General features: G+C 51.8%; 3 protein-coding genes across 3 annotated transcripts; 1 reads left to right on the plus strand and 2 right to left on the minus strand.

Annotated features, from left to right (window-relative positions):
• Positions 1–2528: 2528 nt before the first annotated feature.
• LOC123770134 (mucin-4-like) lies at positions 2529–4583 on the minus strand. Its single transcript, XM_045761806.2, has 2 exons — positions 3810–4583; positions 2529–3260 (listed from the first exon to the last, which is right to left on the minus strand). Exons 1-2 carry the CDS (start codon positions 4581–4583, stop codon positions 2529–2531), a joined length of 1506 nt encoding a protein of 501 aa, XP_045617762.2.
• Positions 4584–8637: 4054 nt separating this feature from the next.
• Positions 8638–10195, minus strand: LOC138350406 (uncharacterized). The gene is made up of 3 exons (XM_069301037.1): positions 10074–10195; positions 8963–9882; positions 8638–8870 (listed from the first exon to the last, which is right to left on the minus strand). The coding sequence occupies exons 1-3, from the start codon at positions 10193–10195 to the stop codon at positions 8638–8640; spliced, it is 1275 nt and encodes a 424-aa protein (XP_069157138.1).
• A 2390-nt stretch (positions 10196–12585) lies between these two features.
• LOC123770133 (nuclear pore complex-interacting protein family member B11-like) lies at positions 12586–16216 on the plus strand. Its single transcript, XM_069301038.1, has 2 exons — positions 12586–12780; positions 15053–16216. Exons 1-2 carry the CDS (start codon positions 12586–12588, stop codon positions 16214–16216), a joined length of 1359 nt encoding a protein of 452 aa, XP_069157139.1.
• The last annotated feature ends 4463 nt before the right edge of the window (positions 16217–20679 follow it).

The following is a 20679-nucleotide window of genomic DNA, read 5'->3' on the forward strand; positions in this document are numbered from 1 at the left end:
ACAAAATTTTTGCTGGCGCCGTCCAGGGGCAGGAAAGCGGTGCTATCCGCCCCAAAACGACTTCTGGCATTGTTCAGGGGCAAAAAAAGGGCGCTATCCACCTTAGGACTACTGCTGACACCATCCAGGAGCAGGAAGAGGGCGCTATCTGCCCTAGGACTTCTGCTGGCATTGTCCAGAGGCAGGAAAAAGGCGTTATCTGCCCTTGGACTACTGCTGGCATCGCCCAAGTGCATGAAAAAATCTCTATCCGCCCCAGGATTACTGCCAGCGCATTCCAGGGGCAGGAAAAGGGCGCTTTCTGCCCCAGGACTACTGCTGGCGCCGTCCAGGGGCAGGAAAAGGGCGCTATCTACCCCAGAACTACTGCTGGCGCAGTCCAGGGGCAGGAAAATGGCGCTATCCGCCACAGAACTACTGCTGGCATTGTCCAGGAGCTAGACAAGGGCGCTATTCGCCCCCGGACTACTGCTGGAGCCTTCCAGGGGCAGGAAAAGGGCGCTATCCGCCACAGGACTACTGCTGGCATTGTCTAGGGGCTGGAACAGTGCGCTATCCACCTTAGGAATACAGCTGGCATCGTCCAGGAGCAGCAACGATCGCTATCTGCCCCAGGAATACTGCTGGCATTGTCCAGGGGCTGAAAAAGGCCGCTATCTGCCCCTGGACTACTGCTGGCATCGTCCAAGGGCATGAAAAGAGCTCTATCCGCCCCAGGATACCTGCTAACGCCTTCCAGGGGCAGGAAAAGGGCACTATCCGTCTCAGGACTACTGCTGGTGCCGTCCAGGGGCAGGAAAAGGGCGCTATCCGCCCCAGGACTACTGCAGGTGTCATCCAAGGGCAGGAAAAGGGCTCTATCCGCCACAGAACTTCTGCTGGCGCCGTCCAGGTGCAGGAAAATAGTGCTATCCGCTCCAAGACTACAGCTGACATTGCCCAAGGACAGGAAAGGGGCGCTATCTACCTTAGGACTACTGCTGGTTTTTGTCCAGGTGCTGGAAAAGGGTGCTATCCGCCGCATGACTGTTGACGGCCCCGTCAAGAGGAAGGAAAATCGTGCTATCCACCCCAGGACTACTGCTGGCATTGTCCAGGGGCAGGAAAAGTGCGCTAACCGCCCCAGGACGGATAGCACCGCAAACATCGTCCGGGGGCAGGAAAAGGGCGCTATCTACGCCAGGTCTACTGCTGGCTTTGTCCAGGGGCAGGAAAAGGGCGCTATCCGCCCCAGGACTACTGCTGGTATTGTCCAAACACTGGAAAAGGGCGCTATCTACGCCAGGTCAACTGCCTGCATTGTCCAGAGGCAGGAAAAAGGCGCTATCTGCCCCAGGACTACTGCTGGTGTCATCCAAGGGCAGGAAAAAGGCTCTATCCGCCCCAGGACAACTGCTGGCACCGTCCAGGTGCAAGAAAATGGTGCTATCTGCCCCAGGACTACTGCTGGCAGTGTCCAGGGGCAGGAAAAGGGCGCCATCCACCTTAGGAATACTGCTGGCATTGTCCAGGGGCTGGAAAAGTGCGCTATCCGCCGCAGGATTCTGCTGGCACAGTCCAAGGGCAGGAAAAGAGCGATATCCACTCCAGAACTACTGCTGGCATTGTTCAAGGGCAGGAAAAGGGCGCTCTTCGCCAAAGGTCTATTGCTGGAGCCGTCCAGGTGCAGGAAATGGAAGCTATCTGCTTCAGGACTACTGCTGGCATTGTCCAAGGGCAGGAAAAGGGCGCTATCCGCCCCAGGACTACTGCTGGCATTGTACAGGGGCAGGTAAATGGCGCTATCAGCCCCTGGACTACTCCTGGCATTGTCCAAGGGCTGGAAAAGGGCGCTATCCACCCTAGCACTACTGCTGGCGCCGTCCAGGGCAAGAAAAAAGCGATATAAACCCCAGGACTACTGCTGGCATTATCCAGGGGAAGGAAAAGGGCGCTATCCGCCCCAGGACTACTGCTGGCATTGTACAGGGGCAGGTAAATGGCGCTATCAGCCCCTGGACTACTCCTGGCGCATTCCAGGGGCAGGAAAAGAGCGCTATCCGCCCCAGGACTACTGGTGGCATCGTCCAAGGACAGGAAAAGAGCTCTATCCGTCCCAGGACTACTGCTGGCATCGTCCAGGAGCAGGAAAAGGGCGCTATCTGCCCCAGGACTACTGCTGGCATTGTCCAGGGGTAGAAAATGGGTGCTATCTGCCCCTGGACTATTGCTGGCATAGTCCAAGGGCATTAAAAGGGCTCTATCCGCCCCAGAATTACTGCTGGCGCCTTCCAGGTGCAGGAAAAGGGCGCTATCTGCTCTATGACTACTGCTGGCGCCTTCCAGGGGCAGGAAAAAAGCGCTATCTGCCCCAGGACTACTGCTGGTGCCGCTTAGTCCGCCCCAGGATTACTGCTGGCGAAGTCCAGGGGCAGGAGTAGGGCGCTATCCTCCCCAGGACTACTGCTGGCATTGTCCAAGGGCTGGAAAAGGGCGCAATCTGCCCCAGCACTACTGCTGGCGCCGTCCAGGGCAGGAAAATGGCGATATTAACCCCAGGACATTATCAGGGGAAGGAAAAGGGCGCTATCCGCCCCAGAACTACTGCTGGCATTGATCAAGGGCAGGAAAAGGGCGCTATCAGCCCCAGGACTATTGCTGGCGCAGTCCAGGTGTAGGAAAAGGGCGCTATCTGCCCCAGGACTACTGCTGGCATTGTACAGGGGCAGGTTAAAGGCGCTATCAGCCCCTGGACTACTCCTGGCGCATTCCAGGGGAAGGAAAAGAGCACAATCCGCCCCAGGACTACTGGCGGCATCGTCCAAGGACAGGAAAAGAGCTCTATCCGCCGCAGAACTACTGCTGGCATCGTCCAGGAGCAGGAAAAGGGCGCTATCTGCCCCAGGACCACTGCTGGCATTGTCCAGGGGTAGGAAATGGGTGATATCTGCCTCTGGACTATTGCTGGCATCGTCCAAGGGCATTAAAAGAGCTCTATCCACCCCAGAATTACTGCTGGCGCCTTCCAGGGGCAGGAAAAGAGCGCTATCCGCCCCAGGACTACTGCTGGTGCCGCTCTGGGACAGGGAAATGGTGCTATCCACCCCAGGCCTACTGCTGGCATTGTCCAAAGACAGGACAATGGTGCTATCTGCCCCAGGTCTACTGTTGGCGCCGTCCAGGGGCTGTAAAAGAGCGTTATCCGCCCCAGGACTATTTCGGGCATTGTCCAGGGGCAGGAAAAGGGCGCTATCCGCCCCAGGAATACTGCTGGTGCCGTCCTGGGGAAGGAAAAGGGTGCTATCCGCCCCAGGACTACTGCTGGCGTCATCAAAGGGCAGGAAAAGGGCTCTATCCGCCCCAGGATTACTGCAGGCGCCGTTCAGGGGCAGGAAAAGGGTGCTATCCGCCCCAGGACTTCTGCTGGCATTGTCCAGGGGTTGGAAAGGGGGTTTCCGACCCCAGGACTACTGCTGGCGCCGTCCAGGGGCAGGAAAAGGGGCGCTATCTGCCCCAGGACTACTGCTGGCGCAGTCCAGGGGCAGGAAAAGGGGCGCTATCCGCCCCAGGATCACTGCTGGCGTCATCCAAGTGCTGGAAAAGGGCTCTATCCACCCCAGGATTACTGCTGTCGCAGTCCAGGGGCAGAAGTAGGGCGCTATCCGCCCCAGGACTACTGCTGGCATTATCCAATTGCTGGAAAAGGGCGCTATCCGCCCCAGGACTACTGCTGGCGCCGTCCAGGGGCAGGAGTAGGGCGCTATCCGCCCCAGGACTACTGCTGGCATTGTCCAAGGGCTGGAAAAGGGCGCTATCCGCCCCAACACTACTGCTGGCGCCGTCCAGGGCAGGAAAAGGGCGATATAAACTCCAGGACTACTGCTGGCATTATCCAGGGGAAGGAAATGGGCGCTATCCGCCCCAGAACCACTGCTGGCATTGATCAAGGACAGGAAAAGGGCGCTATCCGCCCCAGGACTATTGCTGGCGCAGTCTAGGTGCAGGAAAAGGGCGCTATCTGCCCCAGGACTACTGCTGGCATTGTACAGGGGCAGGTAAAGGGCGCTATCAGCCCCTGGACTACTCCTGGCGCATTCCAGGGGCAGGAAAAGAGCGCTATCCGCCCCAGGACTACTGGTGGCATCGTCCAAGAACAGGAAAAGAGCTCTATCCGCCCCAGGGCTACTGCTGGCATCGTCCAGGAGCAGGAAAAGGGCGCTATCTGCCCCAGGACTACTGCTGGCATTGTCCAGGGGTAGGAAATGGGTGCTATCTGCCTCTGGACTACTGCTGGCATCGTCCAAGGGCATTAAAAGGGCTCTATCCGCCCCAAAATTACAGCTGGCGCCTTCCAGGGGCAGGAAAAGGGCGCTATCCGCCCCAGGACTACTGCTGGCGCCTTCCAGGGGCAGGAGAATGGCGCTATCCGCCCCAGGACTACTGCTGGTGCCGCTCAGGGGCAGGAAAAGGGTGCTGTCCGCCCCAGGACTACTGCTGGCATTGTCCAGGGGCTGGAAAAGGGCGTTTTCCACCCAAGAACTACTGCTGGCGCTGTCCAGGGGCAGGAAAAGGGGCACTATCTGCCCCTGGACTACAGCTGGCATTGTCCAGGGCCTAGGAAAGGGCGCTGTCCGCCCCAGGACTACTGCTGGCGCCGTCCAGGGGAAGGAAAAGGGTGCTATCCGCCCTAGGACTACTGCTGGCGTCATCAAAGGACAGGAAAAGGCTCAATCCGCTCCAAGATTACTGCTGGCGCCGTTCAGGGGCAGGAAAAGGGTGTTATTCGCCCAGGACTTCTGCTGGCATTGTCCAGGGGCTGGAAAAGGGCGTTTTCCACCCCAGGACTACTGCTAGCGCCGTTCAGGGGCAGGAAAAGGGCGCTATCAGCCCCTGGACCACTGCTGGCGCCGTCCAGGTGCAGATAAATGGTGCTATCCGCCCCAGAACAACTGCTGGCATTGTCCAGGGGCTGGAAAAAGGCGATATCCAACCCAGGACTACTGCTGGTATTGTTCAGGCGCCGGAAAAGGGCGCTATCCGCCCCACATCTACTGCTGGCATTGTTCAGAGGGAGGAAAAGGGCGCTCTCCGCCACACGACTATTGCTGGTGCCGACCAGGTGCAGGAAAAGGGTGCTATCCGCCCTTGGACTACTAGTGGCATCGTCCAAGGGCAGGAAAGGGCGCTATCCGTCCCAGGAATACTGCTGGTGCCGTCCATGGACAGGAAAAGTGTGCTATTCGCCCCAGGACTACTGCTGGCATCATCAAAGGGCAGGAAAAGGGCTCTATCCGCCCCAGGATTAGTGCTGGCGCCGTTCAGGGGCAGGAAAAGGGTGCTATCCGCCCCGGACTACTGCTGGCATTGTCCAGAAGCTGGAAAAGGGCGTTTTCTACCCCAGGACCACTGCTGGCGCCGTCCAGGGGCAGGAAAAGGGGAACTATCTGCCCCTGGACTACTGCTGGCATTGTCCAGGGCCTAGAAAATGGCGCTATCTGCCCCAGGACTACTGCTGGCACCGTCCAGGGGCAGGAAAATGATGCTATCCGCCCCAGAACTACTGCTGGCATTGTCCAGAGGAGGAAAAAGGGTGCTATCCACCTTAGAAATACTGCTTGCATTGTCCAAAGGCAGGAAAAGGGCGTTTTCCACCCCAGGACTCCTGCTGGTGCCGTCCAAGGGCAGGAAAAGGGCGATATCCGCCACAAAATTTTTGCTGGCGCCGTCCAGGGGCAGGAAAGCGGTGCTATCCGCCCCAAAACGACTTCTGGCATTGTTCAGGGGCAAAAAAAGGGCGCTATCCACCTTAGGACTACTGCTGACACCATCCAGGAGCAGGAAGAGGGCGCTATCTGCCCTAGGACTTCTGCTGGCATTGTCCAGAGGCAGGAAAAAGGCGTTATCTGCCCTTGGACTACTGCTGGCATCGCCCAAGTGCATGAAAAAATCTCTATCCGCCCCAGGATTACTGCCAGCGCATTCCAGGGGCAGGAAAAGGGCGCTTTCTGCCCCAGGACTACTGCTGGCGCCGTCCAGGGGCAGGAAAAGGGCGCTATCTACCCCAGAACTACTGCTGGCGCAGTCCAGGGGCAGGAAAATGGCGCTATCCGCCACAGAACTACTGCTGGCATTGTCCAGGAGCTAGACAAGGGCGCTATTCGCCCCCGGACTACTGCTGGAGCCTTCCAGGGGCAGGAAAAGGGCGCTATCCGCCACAGGACTACTGCTGGCATTGTCTAGGGGCTGGAACAGTGCGCTATCCACCTTAGGAATACTGCTGGCATCGTCCAGGAGCAGCAACGGGCGCTATCTGCCCCAGGAATACTGCTGGCATTGTCCAGGGGCTGAAAAAGGCCGCTATCTGCCCCTGGACTACTGCTGGCATCGTCCAAGGGCATGAAAAGAGCTCTATCCGCCCCAGGATACCTGCTAACGCCTTCCAGGGGCAGGAAAAGGGCACTATCCGTCTCAGGACTACTGCTGGTGCCGTCCAGGGGCAGGAAAAGGGCGCTATCCGCCCCAGGACTACTGCAGGTGTCATCCAAGGGCAGGAAAAGGGCTCTATCCGCCACAGAACTTCTGCTGGCGCCGTCCAGGTGCAGGAAAATAGTGCTATCCGCTCCAAGACTACAGCTGACATTGCCCAAGGACAGGAAAGGGGCGCTATCTACCTTAGGACTACTGCTGGTTTTTGTCCAGGTGCTGGAAAAGGGTGCTATCCGCCGCATGACTGTTGACGGCCCCGTCAAGAGGAAGGAAAATCGTGCTATCCACCCCAGGACTACTGCTGGCATTGTCCAGGGGCAGGAAAAGTGCGCTAACCGCCCCAGGACGGATAGCACCGCAAACATCGTCCGGGGGCAGGAAAAGGGCGCTATCTACGCCAGGTCTACTGCTGGCTTTGTCCAGGGGCAGGAAAAGGGCGCTATCCGCCCCAGGACTACTGCTGGTATTGTCCAAACACTGGAAAAGGGCGCTATCTACGCCAGGTCAACTGCCTGCATTGTCCAGAGGCAGGAAAAAGGCGCTATCTGCCCCAGGACTACTGCTGGTGTCATCCAAGGGCAGGAAAAAGGCTCTATCCGCCCCAGGACAACTGCTGGCACCGTCCAGGTGCAAGAAAATGGTGCTATCTGCCCCAGGACTACTGCTGGCAGTGTCCAGGGGCAGGAAAAGGGCGCCATCCACCTTAGGAATACTGCTGGCATTGTCCAGGGGCTGGAAAAGTGCGCTATCCGCCGCAGGATTCTGCTGGCACAGTCCAAGGGCAGGAAAAGAGCGATATCCACTCCAGAACTACTGCTGGCATTGTTCAAGGGCAGGAAAAGGGCGCTCTTCGCCAAAGGTCTATTGCTGGAGCCGTCCAGGTGCAGGAAATGGACGCTATCTGCTTCAGGACTACTGCTGGCATTGTCCAAGGGCAGGAAAAGGGTGCTATCCGCCCCAGGACTACTAGCGGCATCGTCCAAGGACAGGAAAAGGGCTCTATCCGCCCCAGGACTACTGCTGGCATCGTGTCCAGGAGCAGGAAAAGGGCGCTATCCGCTCCAGGAGTACTGCTGGCATTGTCCAGGGGCTGGAAAAAGGTGCTATCCGCCCCAGGACTACTGCTGGCGCCGTCCAAGGGCAGGAAAAGGGCGATACCTACCCCAGGACTACTGCTGGCGCCGTCCAGGGGCAGGAAAAGGGCTCATTCCGACCCAGGATTACAGCGGGCGCCGACCAGGGGCAGGAAAAGGGCGCTATCCGCCTCAGGACTACTGCTGGCATTGTCTACGGGCTAGAAAGGGGCGCTATCTGCCCCAGGACTACTGCTGGTGCCGTCCAGTGGCAGGAAAAGGGCGTTATCCGCCCCAGGACTACTGCTGGCGCCGTCCAGGTGCAGATAAATGGTGCTATCCGCCCCAGGACAACTGCTGGTGCCGTCCAAGGGCAGGAAAAGGTCGCTATCCACCTTAGGACTACTGCTGGCATTGTCCAGGGGCAGGTAAGGGGCGTTATTCCCCCTGGAGTCCTCCTGGCGCCTTCCAGGGGCACCAAAAGGGTGCTATCTGCCCCAGGACTACTGATGGCATCGTCCAAGGACAGAAAAAGGGCTCTATCTGCCCCAGGACTACTGCTGGCATCGTCCAGGAGCAGAAAAAGGGCGCTATCCGTTCCACGACTTCTGCTGGTGCCGCTCAGGGGCAGGAAAATGGTGCTATCCGCCCCAGGATTACTTCTGTCATAGTCCAAGGACAGGACAATGGTGCCATCTGCCCCAGGTCTACTGTTGACGCCGTCCAAGGGCTGTAAAAGGGCGCTATCCGCCCCAGGACTACTGCGAGCATTGTCCAGGGGCAGGAAAAGGGCGCTATCCGCCCCAGGAATACTGCTGGTGCCGTCCATGGGCAGGAAAAGTGTGCTATTCGCCCCAGGACTACTGCAGGCGTCATCAAAGGGCAGGAAAAGGTCTCTATCCGCTCCAGGATTACTGCTGGCGCCGTTCAGGGGCAGGAAAAGGGTGCTGTCCGCCCCAGGACTACTGCTGGCATTGTCCAGGGGCTAGAAAAGGGCGCTATCCGCCCCATAATTACTGCTGGCGCCGTCCAGGCGCTGGAAAGAGGAGCTATACTCCCCCGGACTACTGCTGGCGCCGTCCAGGGGCAGGAAAAGGGCTCATTCCGACCCAGGATTACAGCGGGCGCCGACCAGGGGCAGGAAAAGGGCGCCATCCGCCGCAGGACTACTGCTGGCATTGTCTAGGGGCTGGAAAAGGGCGCTATCCGCCCCAGGACTACTGCTGGTGCCTTCCAGTGGCAGGAAAAGGGCGTTATCCGCCCCAGGACTACTGCTAGCGCCGTCCAGGTGCAGATAAATGGTGCTATCCGCCCCAGGACAACTGCTGGTGCCTTCCAAGGGCAGGAAAAGGGCGCTATCCACCTTAGGACTACTGCTGGCATTGTCCAGGGGCAGGTAAGGGGCGCTATCCCCCCTGGAGTACTCCTGGCGCCTTCCAGGGGCACCAAAAGGGTGCTATCTGCCCCAGGACTACTGATGGCATCGTCCAAGGACAGAAAAAGGGCTCTATCTGCCCCAGGACTACTGCTGGCATCGTCCAGGAGCAGGAAAAGGGCGCTATCCGCTTCAGGACTACTGCTGGCATTGTCCAGGGGCTGGAAAAGGGTTCTATCCGCCCCAGGACTACTGCTGGCATCGTCCAGGAGCAGGAAAAGGGCGCTATCCGCTCCAGGACTACTTCTGGCGCCGTCCAAGGGCAGGAAAAGGGCGATACCAACCCTAGCACTACTGTTGGCATTATCCAGGGGCAGGAAAAGGGTGCTATCTGCCCTAGGACTATTGCTGGCGCCGTCCAGGTGCAGGAAATGGGCGCTATCCGCCCCAGGACTACTGCTGGCATTGTCCAGGGGCTGGAAAAAGGCGCTATCCGTCCCTGGACGACTATTGGCGCCGTCTAGGGGCAGGAAAAGGGAGCTATCCGTCCCAGGACTACTGGTGGCATCGTCCAAGGACAAGAAAATGGCTCTATTTACCCTAGGACTACTGCTGGCATCGTTCAGGGGCAGGAAAAGCGCGCTATCTGCCTCTAGACTACTGCTGGCATCGTCCAAGGGCATGAAAAGGGCTCTATCCGCCCCAGGATTATTGCTGGCGCCTTCCAGGGGCAGGAAATGTGCGCTATCCGCCCCAGGACTACTCCTGGCATTATCCAGGGGCAGGAAAAGGGCGCTATCCACCCCAGGACTACTGCTGGCATTATCTCGAGGCAGGAAAAGGGCGCTATCCACCCCAGGACTACTGCTGGCATTATCCAGGTGCAGTAAAAGTGCCCTATCCGCCCTAGGACTACTGCCGGCATTTTCCAGGGGCAGGAAAAAAGCGATATCCACCCTAGGACTACTGCTGGCAATATCCAGGGGCAGGAAAAGGCGCTATCCACCCTAGGAATTATGCTGGCAATGTTCAGGGGTAGGAAAAGGGCGCTATCCGCCCCAGGACTACTGCTGGCGCCGTCCATAGGCAGGAAAAATGTGCTATCCGCCCCAAGACTACTGCTGGCATTGTCCAGGGGCTGTAAAAGGGCTCTATCCGACCCAGGACTACTGCTGGCATATTCCTGGGACAGGAAAAGGGCTCTATCAGCCCAAGAACTACTGCTGGCCTTGTCCAGGAGGCAGGAAAAGGGTGCTATCCGCCCAAGAACTACTGCTGGCATTGTGTAGGGGCAGGAAAAGGGCGCTATCCGCCCCAAGACTACTGCTGGCATTGTCCAGGGGAAAGAAAATGGTGCTATCTGCCCCAAATCTACTCCTGGCAGCGTCCAGTGGCAGGAAAAGGGTGCTATCCGCCCCAGGACCACTGCTGGCATCGTTGAAGGACAGGAAAAGAGCTCTATCTACCCCAGAACTACTGCTGGAATCGTCCAGGAGCAGGAAAAGGGCGCTATCTGCCCCAGGACTGCTGCTGGCATTGTCCAGGGGCTGGAAAAGGGCGCTATCCGCCCCAGGACTACTGCTGGTGCCGTCCAAGGGCAGGAAAAGGTTGATATCAACCCCAGAACTACTGCAGGCATTATTCAGGGGCAGGAAAGGGCGTTATCCGCTCCAGAATTACTGCTGGCATTGTTCAGCGGCAGGAAAAGGGCGTTATCCGCCCCATGACTACTGCTGGCGTTCTCCAGGTGCAAGAAAAGGGCGCTATCTGCCCCATGACTACTGCTGGCATTATCCAGGGGCATGAAAAAGGCTCTATCGGCCCCAGGGCTACTTCTGGCGCCTTCCAGGGGCATAAAAAGGGCGCTATCCGCCCCAGGACTACTGCTGGCGATGTCCAGAGGCAAGAAAAGGGCTCTATCAGCCCCAGGACTACTGCTGGCATCGTCCAAGGACAGGAAAAGAGCTCTATCCACCCCAGAACTACTGCTGGAATCGTCCAGGAGCAGGAAAAGAGCGCTATCCGCTCCAGGACTACTTCCAGCATTGTCCAGGGGCAAGAAAAGGGCGCTATCTGCCCCTGGACTACTGCTGGCAATGTCCAGGGGCAGGAAAAGGGCGCGATCAACCCTAGGACTACTACTGGCATTGTAGATGGGCTGGAAAAGGGCGCTATCCGTCCCAGGACCACTGCAGACGCCGTCCATGGGCAGGAAAAGGGCAATATCCAACCCAGGACTACTGCTGGCATTATCCAGGGGCAGGAAAAGGGCGCTCTCTGCCCCAGAACTACTGCTGGCATTGTTCACGGGCAGGAAAAGGGCGCTATCCACCCCAGGACTATTGCTGGCGCCGTCCAGGTGCAGGAAAAGGTCGCTATCCGCCCCATGAATACTGCTGGGATGGTCCAGGGGCAGGTAAAGGGTGCTATCCGCCCCTGGACTACTCCTGGCGCCGTCCAGAGGCAGGAAAAAGGTGCTATCCGCCCCAGGACTACTGGTGGCATCGTCCAGTAGAAGGAAAAGGGCGCTATACCTCTCCAAGACTACTGCTGGCATTGTCCATGGGCAGGAAAAGGGCGCTATCTGTCCCAGGACTTCTGCTGGAATTGTCCAGGGGCAAGAAAAGGGCGCTATCCACCCTAGGACTACTGCTGGCATTGTTCTGGGGCAGGAAAAGGGCGCTATCCGCCCCAGGACTACTTCTGGCGCCGTCCAAGGGCAGGAAAAGGGCGATACCAACCCCAGGACTACTGCCGGCATTATCCAGGGGCAGGAAAAGGGCGTTATCCGCCCCAGAACTACTGCTGGCATTGTTCTGGGGCAGGAAAAAGGGCGCTATCCGCCCTAGGACTACTGCTGGCGCCGTCCAGTGGCAGGAAAAACACCATACTCATTTATATCTGTCTCTCTGTGTCAGTCTGAAGGTGTTGAGTAGTGTAGATTGTGACAGTGATGAAAGTCGTGTGTGTAGTGTAGATGGTTTTAGTGATGAATGTTCTGTGTAGTGCCTTATGGCTTGTGTCACCATAGGTAATATTACCGTATGTATATGTCTCACTATATATAATGTTCTGTGTAGTGCCTTATGGCTTGTGTCACCATAGGTAATATTACCGTATGTATATGTCTCACTATATATAATGTTCTGTGTAGTGCCTTATGGCTTGTGTCACCATAGGTAATATTACCGTATGTATATGTCTCACTATATATAATGTTCTGTGTAGTGCCTTATGGCTTGTGTCACCATAGGTAATATTACCGTATGTATATGTCTCACTATATATAATGTTCTGTGTAGTGCCTTATGGCTTGTGTCACCATAGGTAATATTACCGTATGTATATGTCTCACTATATATAATGTTCTGTGTAGTGCCTTATGGTTTGTGTCACCATAGGTAATATTACCGTATGTATATGTCTCACTATATATAATGTTCTGTGTAGTGCCTTATGGCTTGTGTCACCATAGGTAATATTACCGTATGTATATGTCTCACTATATATAATGTTCTGTGTAGTGCCTTATGGTTTGTGTCACCATAGATAATATTACCGTATGTATATGTCTCACTATATATAATGTTCTGTGTAGTGCCTTATGGTTTGTGTCACCATAGGTAATATTACCGTATGTATATGTCTCACTATATATAATCATCAATCAAGATGCCATCGTCATCAAGTGTGCCCCTGAGAGATGCCATCGTCATCAAGTGTGCCCCTGAGAGACCAATTCCCTTGTCTTTATCTCCCAGCAAACCACAAATCATATTTTTCAAGCTTTTCAAATTTATTCGGAACATGTTTCATGCAAATGAAAGATTTATATGCACCTCGGCCTCTCCTTTACAGGACCGGATGGTATATTGCGCCAGTGTTAGAGGAGCACCTCGGCCTCTCCTTTACAGGACCGGAGGGTATATTGCGCCAGTGTTAGAGGAGCACCTCGGCCTCTCCTTTACAGGACCGGAGGGTATATTGGGCCAGTGTTAGAGGAGCACCTCGGCCTCTCCTTTACAGGACCGGAGGGTATATTGCGCCAGTGTTAGAGGAGCACCTCGGCCTCTCCTTTACAGGACCGGAGGGTATATTGCGCCAGTGTTAGAGGAGTTTGCTTAAAGGGATTGTTTGTGAGTCGTCGACAAGGTGTACACACCTTGACAACTTATTCATGAAGTTGTGGCCACTGGAGTGCTTTGACAGTATACACTCATATACATGCATGTAAATACACTCACACACACACTCACACACACAGACTCACACACACACACACACACACACACACACACACACACACACACACACACACACACACACACACACACACACACACACACACACACACACACACACACACACACACACACACACACACACACACACACACACACACACACACACGGTCTCAATGTGTGTGTGTATTTGACATCACAACGTGTGGGGATGTGAAATGTTGAGCTCCGTCTCCATAGACTTGTACTTCTGTATAACAGATGGCAGATTTGTAGCTGCACTAATGCAGATGTACCTAATATGTTAATAAAAAAAAAAAAGGCAGATTTGCATTCCAAGAGAAATTATTTCGTTACAGTGAGGGAGACAGTGTATAAGGTAAATTGTTACAAGGAGGGGGTGGGGTGGAGAGGGACATCATAGGGGAAGGCGGAGTGTGGAGCCTAGAGGGGCGGGGAATGTGGAAGACAAGGTGAGGCTGGTTGGGCATGATGTAGTACCAGTTCCACCTCGATATTGCCCGCTACTCCATCTAGTTTATATATATATATATATATATATATATATATATATATATATATATATATATATATATATATATATATATATATATATATATATATATATATATATATATATATAAATATAAATATATATATATATATATATATATATATATATATATATATATATATATATATATATATATGTGAGAAAGCTGCATGAACGCGCAAGCCATGTATCACTAAGAACTCTTTGACCCGGCCAGGATTCGAACCCATGCCGTCCAGGATCACCCCTAAACGTACACAGTACCGTGACCACCGCACCAATGATCGTCTATAAGGATTAGTCAGTCTTGGCGCTTATTAACTAAGCTCCCTGACTGACCAATCCCCGACGACACTCATGGATCCATTTGGGTACAGTTTTTCATACTGTAAACTGTTTTTCATACCCGTACTGTTTTTTATACCCGTGCATGCGCCAGAATTTGATGAAAAACTGTACCCAAATGGATCCATGAGTGTCGTCTGGAGAACACACACTTATATAACAATATAACAGTGATCGAAGACCACGTCCAGCTCTTCTGAGGTCGTGTGCTCTCTCTCTCAGAGAGAGAGAGAGAGAGAGAGAGAGAGAGAGAGAGAGAGAGAGAGAGAGAGAGAGAGAGAGAGAGAGAGAGAGAGAGAGAGAGAGAGAGAGAGAGAGAGAGAGAGAGAGAGAGAGAGAGAGAGAGAGAGAGAGAGAGAGAAATAGAGAAATAAATAGATAAATATTTGTAAAATATAAAAAAAGTTGTGAGTCGGGAATGAAGCCGACTACACTACCGGGACCCTATATGAAAGGAGTGAATAACATTAACCTTTGTGACACTTTTGTGACACTTAAATCGCCATATATATATAGCGGGGATTCCCAGCACTTCCGTTTGAGGGACAGCAGCCATTTATGAAACAGTAGAGCTCAAGAGGGGCTCAATGGGGCTTTATGAATATCATCGTATATGTAAATATATATTCAGTTAAACACTAAAGCACTAAAACATATCTTGCTAGGAAGTGAATCTCATACACTGCTATTGTGTGTTCTTATTTGTGCTTTATTTCTGATACTTTGTTTATTATATTGATAATTAATAAGGTGTAATTTATTAATATTCATAATTAATCATTTATTAATATTGCTATTTAATAATTAATTGATTTTGATAATAATTTTTATATTTATTATTATTCTAATTGTCATATTATTATTAGTATTATTAAATATTTTCAACTTTTGTTTACTAATTAAAATATATTAAATGTAACTCTTTTTTATTTAAATTTAAAATAAACGAGTAAATACAATTTGAATAATTCTGTAATAAAAATTTGAAATACTAATACAGAAGATTTTTTTATCTCCTGTTGATACAACTGTATGCTGTAGTTGGGAGTCTAAATTGGTGTATCTTTTGTACTTCACACACACACCCTCAGCAGACAGTCACCCTCAGCAGACAGTCACCTTCAGCAGTCACCCTCAGCAGACAGCCACCCTCAGCAGACAGTCACCCTCAGCAGACAGTCACCCTCAGACAGTCACCCTCAGCAGACAGTCACCCTCAGCAGACAGTCACGCTCAGCAGACAGTCACCCTCAGCAGACAGTCACCCTCAGCAGACAGTCACCCTCAGCAGACAGTCACCCTCAGACAGTCACCCTCACCAGACAGTCACCCTCAGCAGACAGTCACCCTCAGCAGACAGTCACCCTCAGCAGTCACCCTCAGCAGACAGCCACCCTCAGCAGACAGTCACCCTCAGACAGTCACCCTCAGCAGTCACCCTCAGCAGACAGCCACCCTCAGCAGACAGTCACCCTCAGACAGTCACCCTCAGCAGACAGTCACCCTCAGCAGACAGTCACCCTCAGCAGACAGTCACCCTCAGCAGACAGCCACCCTCAGCAGACAGTCACCCTCAGCAGACAGCCACCCTCAGCAGACAGTCACCCTCAGCAGTCACCCTCAGCAGACAGTCACCCTCAGCAGACAGCCACCCTCAGCAGACAGTCACCCTCAGACAGTCACCCTCAGCAGACAGTCACCCTCAGCAGACAGTCACCCTCAGCAGACAGCCACCCTCAGCAGACAGTCACCCTCAGCAGTCACCCTCAGCAGTCACCCTCAGCAGACAGTCACCCTCAGCAGACAGTCACCCTCAGCAGACAGTCACCCTCAGACAGTCACCCTCAGCAGTCACCCTCAGCAGACAGCCACCCTCAGCAGACAGTCACCCTCAGACAGTCACCCTCAGCAGACAGTCACCCTCAGCAGACAGTCACCCTCAGCAGACAGCCACCGTCAGCAGACAGTCACCCTCAGCAGACAGCCACCGTCAGCAGACAACCACCCTCAGCAGACAGTCACCCTCAGCAGACAGCCACCCTCAGCAGACAGTCACCCTCAGCAGACAACCACCCTCAGCAGACAGCCACCCTCAGCAGACAGCCACTTAGGCCCCCAGCTAATGGATCCATCCCAAGCCACGAGGGAAGTCACGACCACTTAACACTTTACTTATATGAAATTGGGTGGTCGCCAGAGGTACAATCTTCAATTAAACTCAAGAAGTTATTACAGGCACTAATTTGGTCCTCATTCCTGCCTGCCCGGCTCGGCCTCTCAACAAATTTAGTTCAGAAAACATACCACATAACTACACATTTATATTTCCTTTATGTTGTCATAACATTGCTACAGCTTTGTCACAACATTGTCACAACATTGTCACAACATTGTTAAATAATTGCTGCAATGTGATTTGAAAACCGCTCCCCCAGCATGGACTAAAATAATAAAATTCCTGTTATTTTGAAGAGAGAGAGGGAGAGAGGGAGAAAACCAGAGAGAGAGAGAGAGAGAGAGAGAGAGAGAGAGAGAGAGAGAGAGAGAGAGAGAGAGAGAGAAAAGAGAAAGAGGAGGAGCAGTCAACCAGGAATATTTGACAGACAAAAGTCATCAACAACTGAGTTACCATTGACCTCTTTATCACGAATAAGGTCCTCAAAAAGTGCATTAGTGTTTTATAAAAGGTAATGTTGGTAGCAATGAGATGATACTCAGCCCCATAACTGTAAAACTCTCATAAAAACGAAACATGAACAGTTGCATTAACACCATCTCGATAAAATTATTGTTCGTTGGAAGGTGGTTAGTGTCTACGTCTTTCCTGAAATTGTGGTTCAAAGTCTGCATGTTTAAAAATATTTCTGAAATAAATGGAGAAAAAAATGCAAAGAGCGATTGTAACAGTGTAGGGGTTAATGAGTCATATATCTGTGGCACTGTGTCAGTTCCTAGCCAGATAACAGAATATTATATACATATATATATATATATATATATATATATATATATATATATATATATATATATATATATATATATATATATATATATATATATATATATACTCATTCAGAAATCTTATTTAGGATTCAGTCATAAAAAAGCAATACATTTTCATAGTTTGATTTAAAAGTAACTAAAAGAAAGACAAAAGCATGTCTCCAAATAATACTGAGAAAAAAGTCTCCCGGATGGTCTCCCCCCCCCTCCCTTTCCTTGTCGGATTAAATACTATAATAGTGATCTCCGACAATTAAAGCAGTCATCATGTCACTGCATCATACCAGTCAGTAGTCATCATACCACAACACTAATTAATAATATCTCCTGCTTGTCAGTGTAAAATAATATCTCCTGGTCCTCAGTGTAAAATAATATCTCCTGGTCGTCAGTGTAAAATAATATCTCCTGGTCGTCAGTGTAAAATAATATCTCCTGGTCGTCAGTGTAAAATAATATCTCCTGGTCGTCAGTGTAAAATAATATCTCCTGGTCGTCAGTGTAAAATAATATCTCCTGGTCGTCAGTGTAAAATAATATCTCCTGGTCGTCAGTGTAAAATAATATCTCCTGGTCGTCAGTGTAAAATAATATCTCCTGGTCCTCAGTGTAAAATAATATCTCCTGGTCCTCAGTGTAAAATAATATCTCCTGGTCCTCAGTGTAAAATAATATCTCCTGGTCCTCAGTGTAAAATACACAACAGTTTGATCTTCATCATTCCCCACTCCAAAACTTCTCCCACAAGACTGTAAATGTTATCAAATTTCCTGTATTAATTCCCCCCTAATGGGTCATTCTCATTGTCTAATGAGTCACTAGGTCTCCATTAACCCCATAAATTAAGAAAAACTGTGTAATATGAAACAGAGAGCATATATATAAATCACGTGCCTGCAGGAACGGGAAGACCTCGGTGAACCCCATAAAAATCACGTCTCCAACAAACTAGGTTATAATTGAACAAATCCACAATGGCCGTGATGAGGGTTCGAACTTACGCCCGAGATGATCCCAGATGCACCTTAGTCAAACTAAGTCGTTTTATCCATGTCGTGGCACAGTTGACTAAGGCGCGTCTGGGATCATCCCGGGCGTAGGCTCGAACCCTCATCACGGCCCTTGTGGATTTGTTCATTTGATATATCATGCTATTGTGATTTCTGTGTGTATAGGTTATAATTACTATAAGCAACCTCGTATTGCTGTGAAAGTTGTAGAGGTTTCGTTACTGGTTGTGTAAAATACTTGATGAATACTGGTCTCTAGTCATCAGTAGCTGGCCTAGGAAGCTTAACTAGAACTGGAAGGTTAACGCACGTGGATGTAAAACCATTGGCTAATCGTGTTCAAGGGAAACACGAGCACAGAAATAAGCTGCCTTATTCCTAAACTTGACCCAAGACCTACAACACAGCATAAATAGTGGTCAAAAATTATCATTAAAACAAAATTGAGAATGAACGTAATGTTTAAAAAAAGTAGAACTGTCCAAATCGCACGTCAATAGTTTTAAACGTAAATAAATATCATATATTAATTAAAGTTTTAATTAGTCTCTTTGAAAACAGTATGAACAAAGAACAAAAAATAATGTAAAGCCTATTTCTGTACGCGCTTGTTATACATACAACTTCCTAATTTATAATTAAAATACAGTAAGTCGAGAAAAAATTCTGTATTCATATTTGAGACAAAAATGTATTAAACTCGTTAACATGTTAATTATTTATGAAAAGAATAACACACACACACACACACACACACACACACACACACACACACACACACACACACACACACACACACACACACACACACACACACACACAGACAGACACACACACACACACACACACACACACACACACACACACACACACACACACACACACACACACACACACACACACACACACACACACACACACACACACACACACACACACACACACACACACACACACACACACATACACACACACACCCTAGGGGGGGCCTCGTAGCCTGGTGGATAGCGCGCAGGACTCTTAATTCTGTGGCGCGCGTTCGATTCCCGCACGAGGCAGAAACAAATGGGCAAAGTTTCTTTCACCCTAAGTGCCCCTGTTACCTAGCAGTAAATAGGTACCTGGGAGTTAGTCAGCTGTCACGGGCTGCTTCCTGGGGTGTGTGTGGTGGGGGAAAAAAAAAGTAGTTAGTAAACAGTTGATTGACAGTTGAGAGGCGGGCCGAAAGAGCAAAGCTCAACCCCCGCAAAACACAACTAGTAAACACATACACACACACATATATATATATATATATATATATATATATATATTATATAAGACAGCTACCAGTCCCCTGACAAAATAAATTATTATTTGTAAATTTTTACCTGAGGATGGGTTTGGGTCGGCCGCAATACTTCACCAGGACGCAACCCAATCACAGTTGGCTTACTCCCGGGTAAGGGAGTAAGACTCCTTACTCCCTATTTACTGCTAGGTGAACAGAGACATCAGGTAGAAGGAAGATTCCGCTAGACCAACCACTGTGGCGTTCCCAGCTGTGGTGGTTCACCAGGGGCGTCTCCAAGCTGGACCCCACAACCATTGAGGTGAGGGGGGTGAAGTAGGGGGTTAGGGGTGATGGTGGGGGATGGGGTGATGGGAGTGGGTGTTGGGAGGGGGAGGGGGAGGGGGTGTTGGGAGGGGGAGGGGGAGGGGGTGTAGGGAGGGGGAGAGAGGAGGGGGGGACTGTACGAAAGATATTTGTGAACCAATTTCAGTTTCTCTTTCTCTTCATATACCTTCATCCTGGTTTATGGCTCACCCCCTCACGAAGATAAGAAGCGGCACAGTGACGATAATGGAGGTGTACTCTTCTTGTCGAAAACTAAAACAAAAATACGAAGAAATGATCAAATTATGTGAAGAAATGAGTGATGAATTTTGCTGGTCCTTCAATGTTAGGCTCCAGCCAATCTTGGTAATCGTCGTTCAGCGCCAAATTGCTCATTGATCATCCATTCCCCTCCCCCCCCCCTTTTCCTTTCCCCTCCCTCCCCTTCCCCATTCCCTCCCTCTCTTTTCCCCCTCCTTCTCCCTTCCCCTCTCCAAACACCTCCTCATCAGCTGTGCTCCCCAGGACGATTATTTTTGATTCGGTAATTATCATACACGTGTTGTGTGTAGCCGGCGACCAACACAGGACTAGTGGCCCCGATGGTGACAGGAAGCCCTGAGGGCCACCACCTCTAGTGGCCCTGACGGTGACGGGAAGCCCTGAGGGCCACCACCTCTAGTGGCCCCGACGGTGACAGGAAGCCCTGAGGGCCACCATCTCTAGTGGCCCCGACGGTGACAGGAAGCCCTGAGGGCCACCATCTCTAGTGGCCCCGACGGTGACAGGAAGCCCTGAGGGCCACCACCTCTTGTGGCCCCGACGGTGACGGGAAGCCCTGAGGGCCACCATCTCTAGTGGCCCCGACGGTGACAGGAAGCCCTGAGGGCCACCATCTCTAGTGGCCCCGACGGTGACAGGAAGCCCTGAGGGCCACCATCTCTAGTGGCCCCGACGGTGACAGGAAGCCCTGAGGGCCACCATCTCTAGTGGCCCCGACGGTGACAGGAAGCCAGC

The sequence above is a fragment of the Procambarus clarkii genome, chromosome 45 (assembly GCF_040958095.1).
Source record: "Procambarus clarkii isolate CNS0578487 chromosome 45, FALCON_Pclarkii_2.0, whole genome shotgun sequence".
NCBI classification, from domain to species: domain Eukaryota; kingdom Metazoa; phylum Arthropoda; class Malacostraca; order Decapoda; family Cambaridae; genus Procambarus; species Procambarus clarkii.

Excerpts from the sequence above, each read along its gene's own strand:
- LOC123770133 (XM_069301038.1), top strand. The coding sequence starts at position 12,586 with ATGCCATCGTCATCAAGTGTGCCCCTGAGAGATGCCATCGTCATCAAG. Across the intron at positions 12,781-15,052 it reads CTCCTTTACAGGACCGGATG|AAGATTTTTTTATCTCCTGT; the intron begins GTATATTGCGCC and ends ATACTAATACAG.
- LOC123770134 (XM_045761806.2), bottom strand. The coding sequence starts at position 4,583 with ATGCCAGCTGTAGTCCAGGGGCAGATAGTGCCCCTTTTCCTGCCCCTG. Across the intron at positions 3,261-3,809 it reads TGCCCTGGACGGCGCCAGCA|GACGGCACCAGCAGTATTCC; the intron begins GTAGTGTTGGGG and ends TTCCTTCCCCAG.
- LOC138350406 (XM_069301037.1), bottom strand. The coding sequence starts at position 10,195 with ATGCCAGCAGTAGTTCTTGGGCGGATAGCACCCTTTTCCTGCCTCCTG. Across the intron at positions 9,883-10,073 it reads TATGCCAGCAGTAGTCCTGG|CAGTAGTCCTAGGGTGGATA; the intron begins GTCGGATAGAGC and ends GGATATTGCCAG. Across the intron at positions 8,871-8,962 it reads GCCCCTGGAAGGCGCCAGGA|GCACCAGCAGTTGTCCTGGG; the intron begins GTACTCCAGGGG and ends TGCCCTTGGAAG.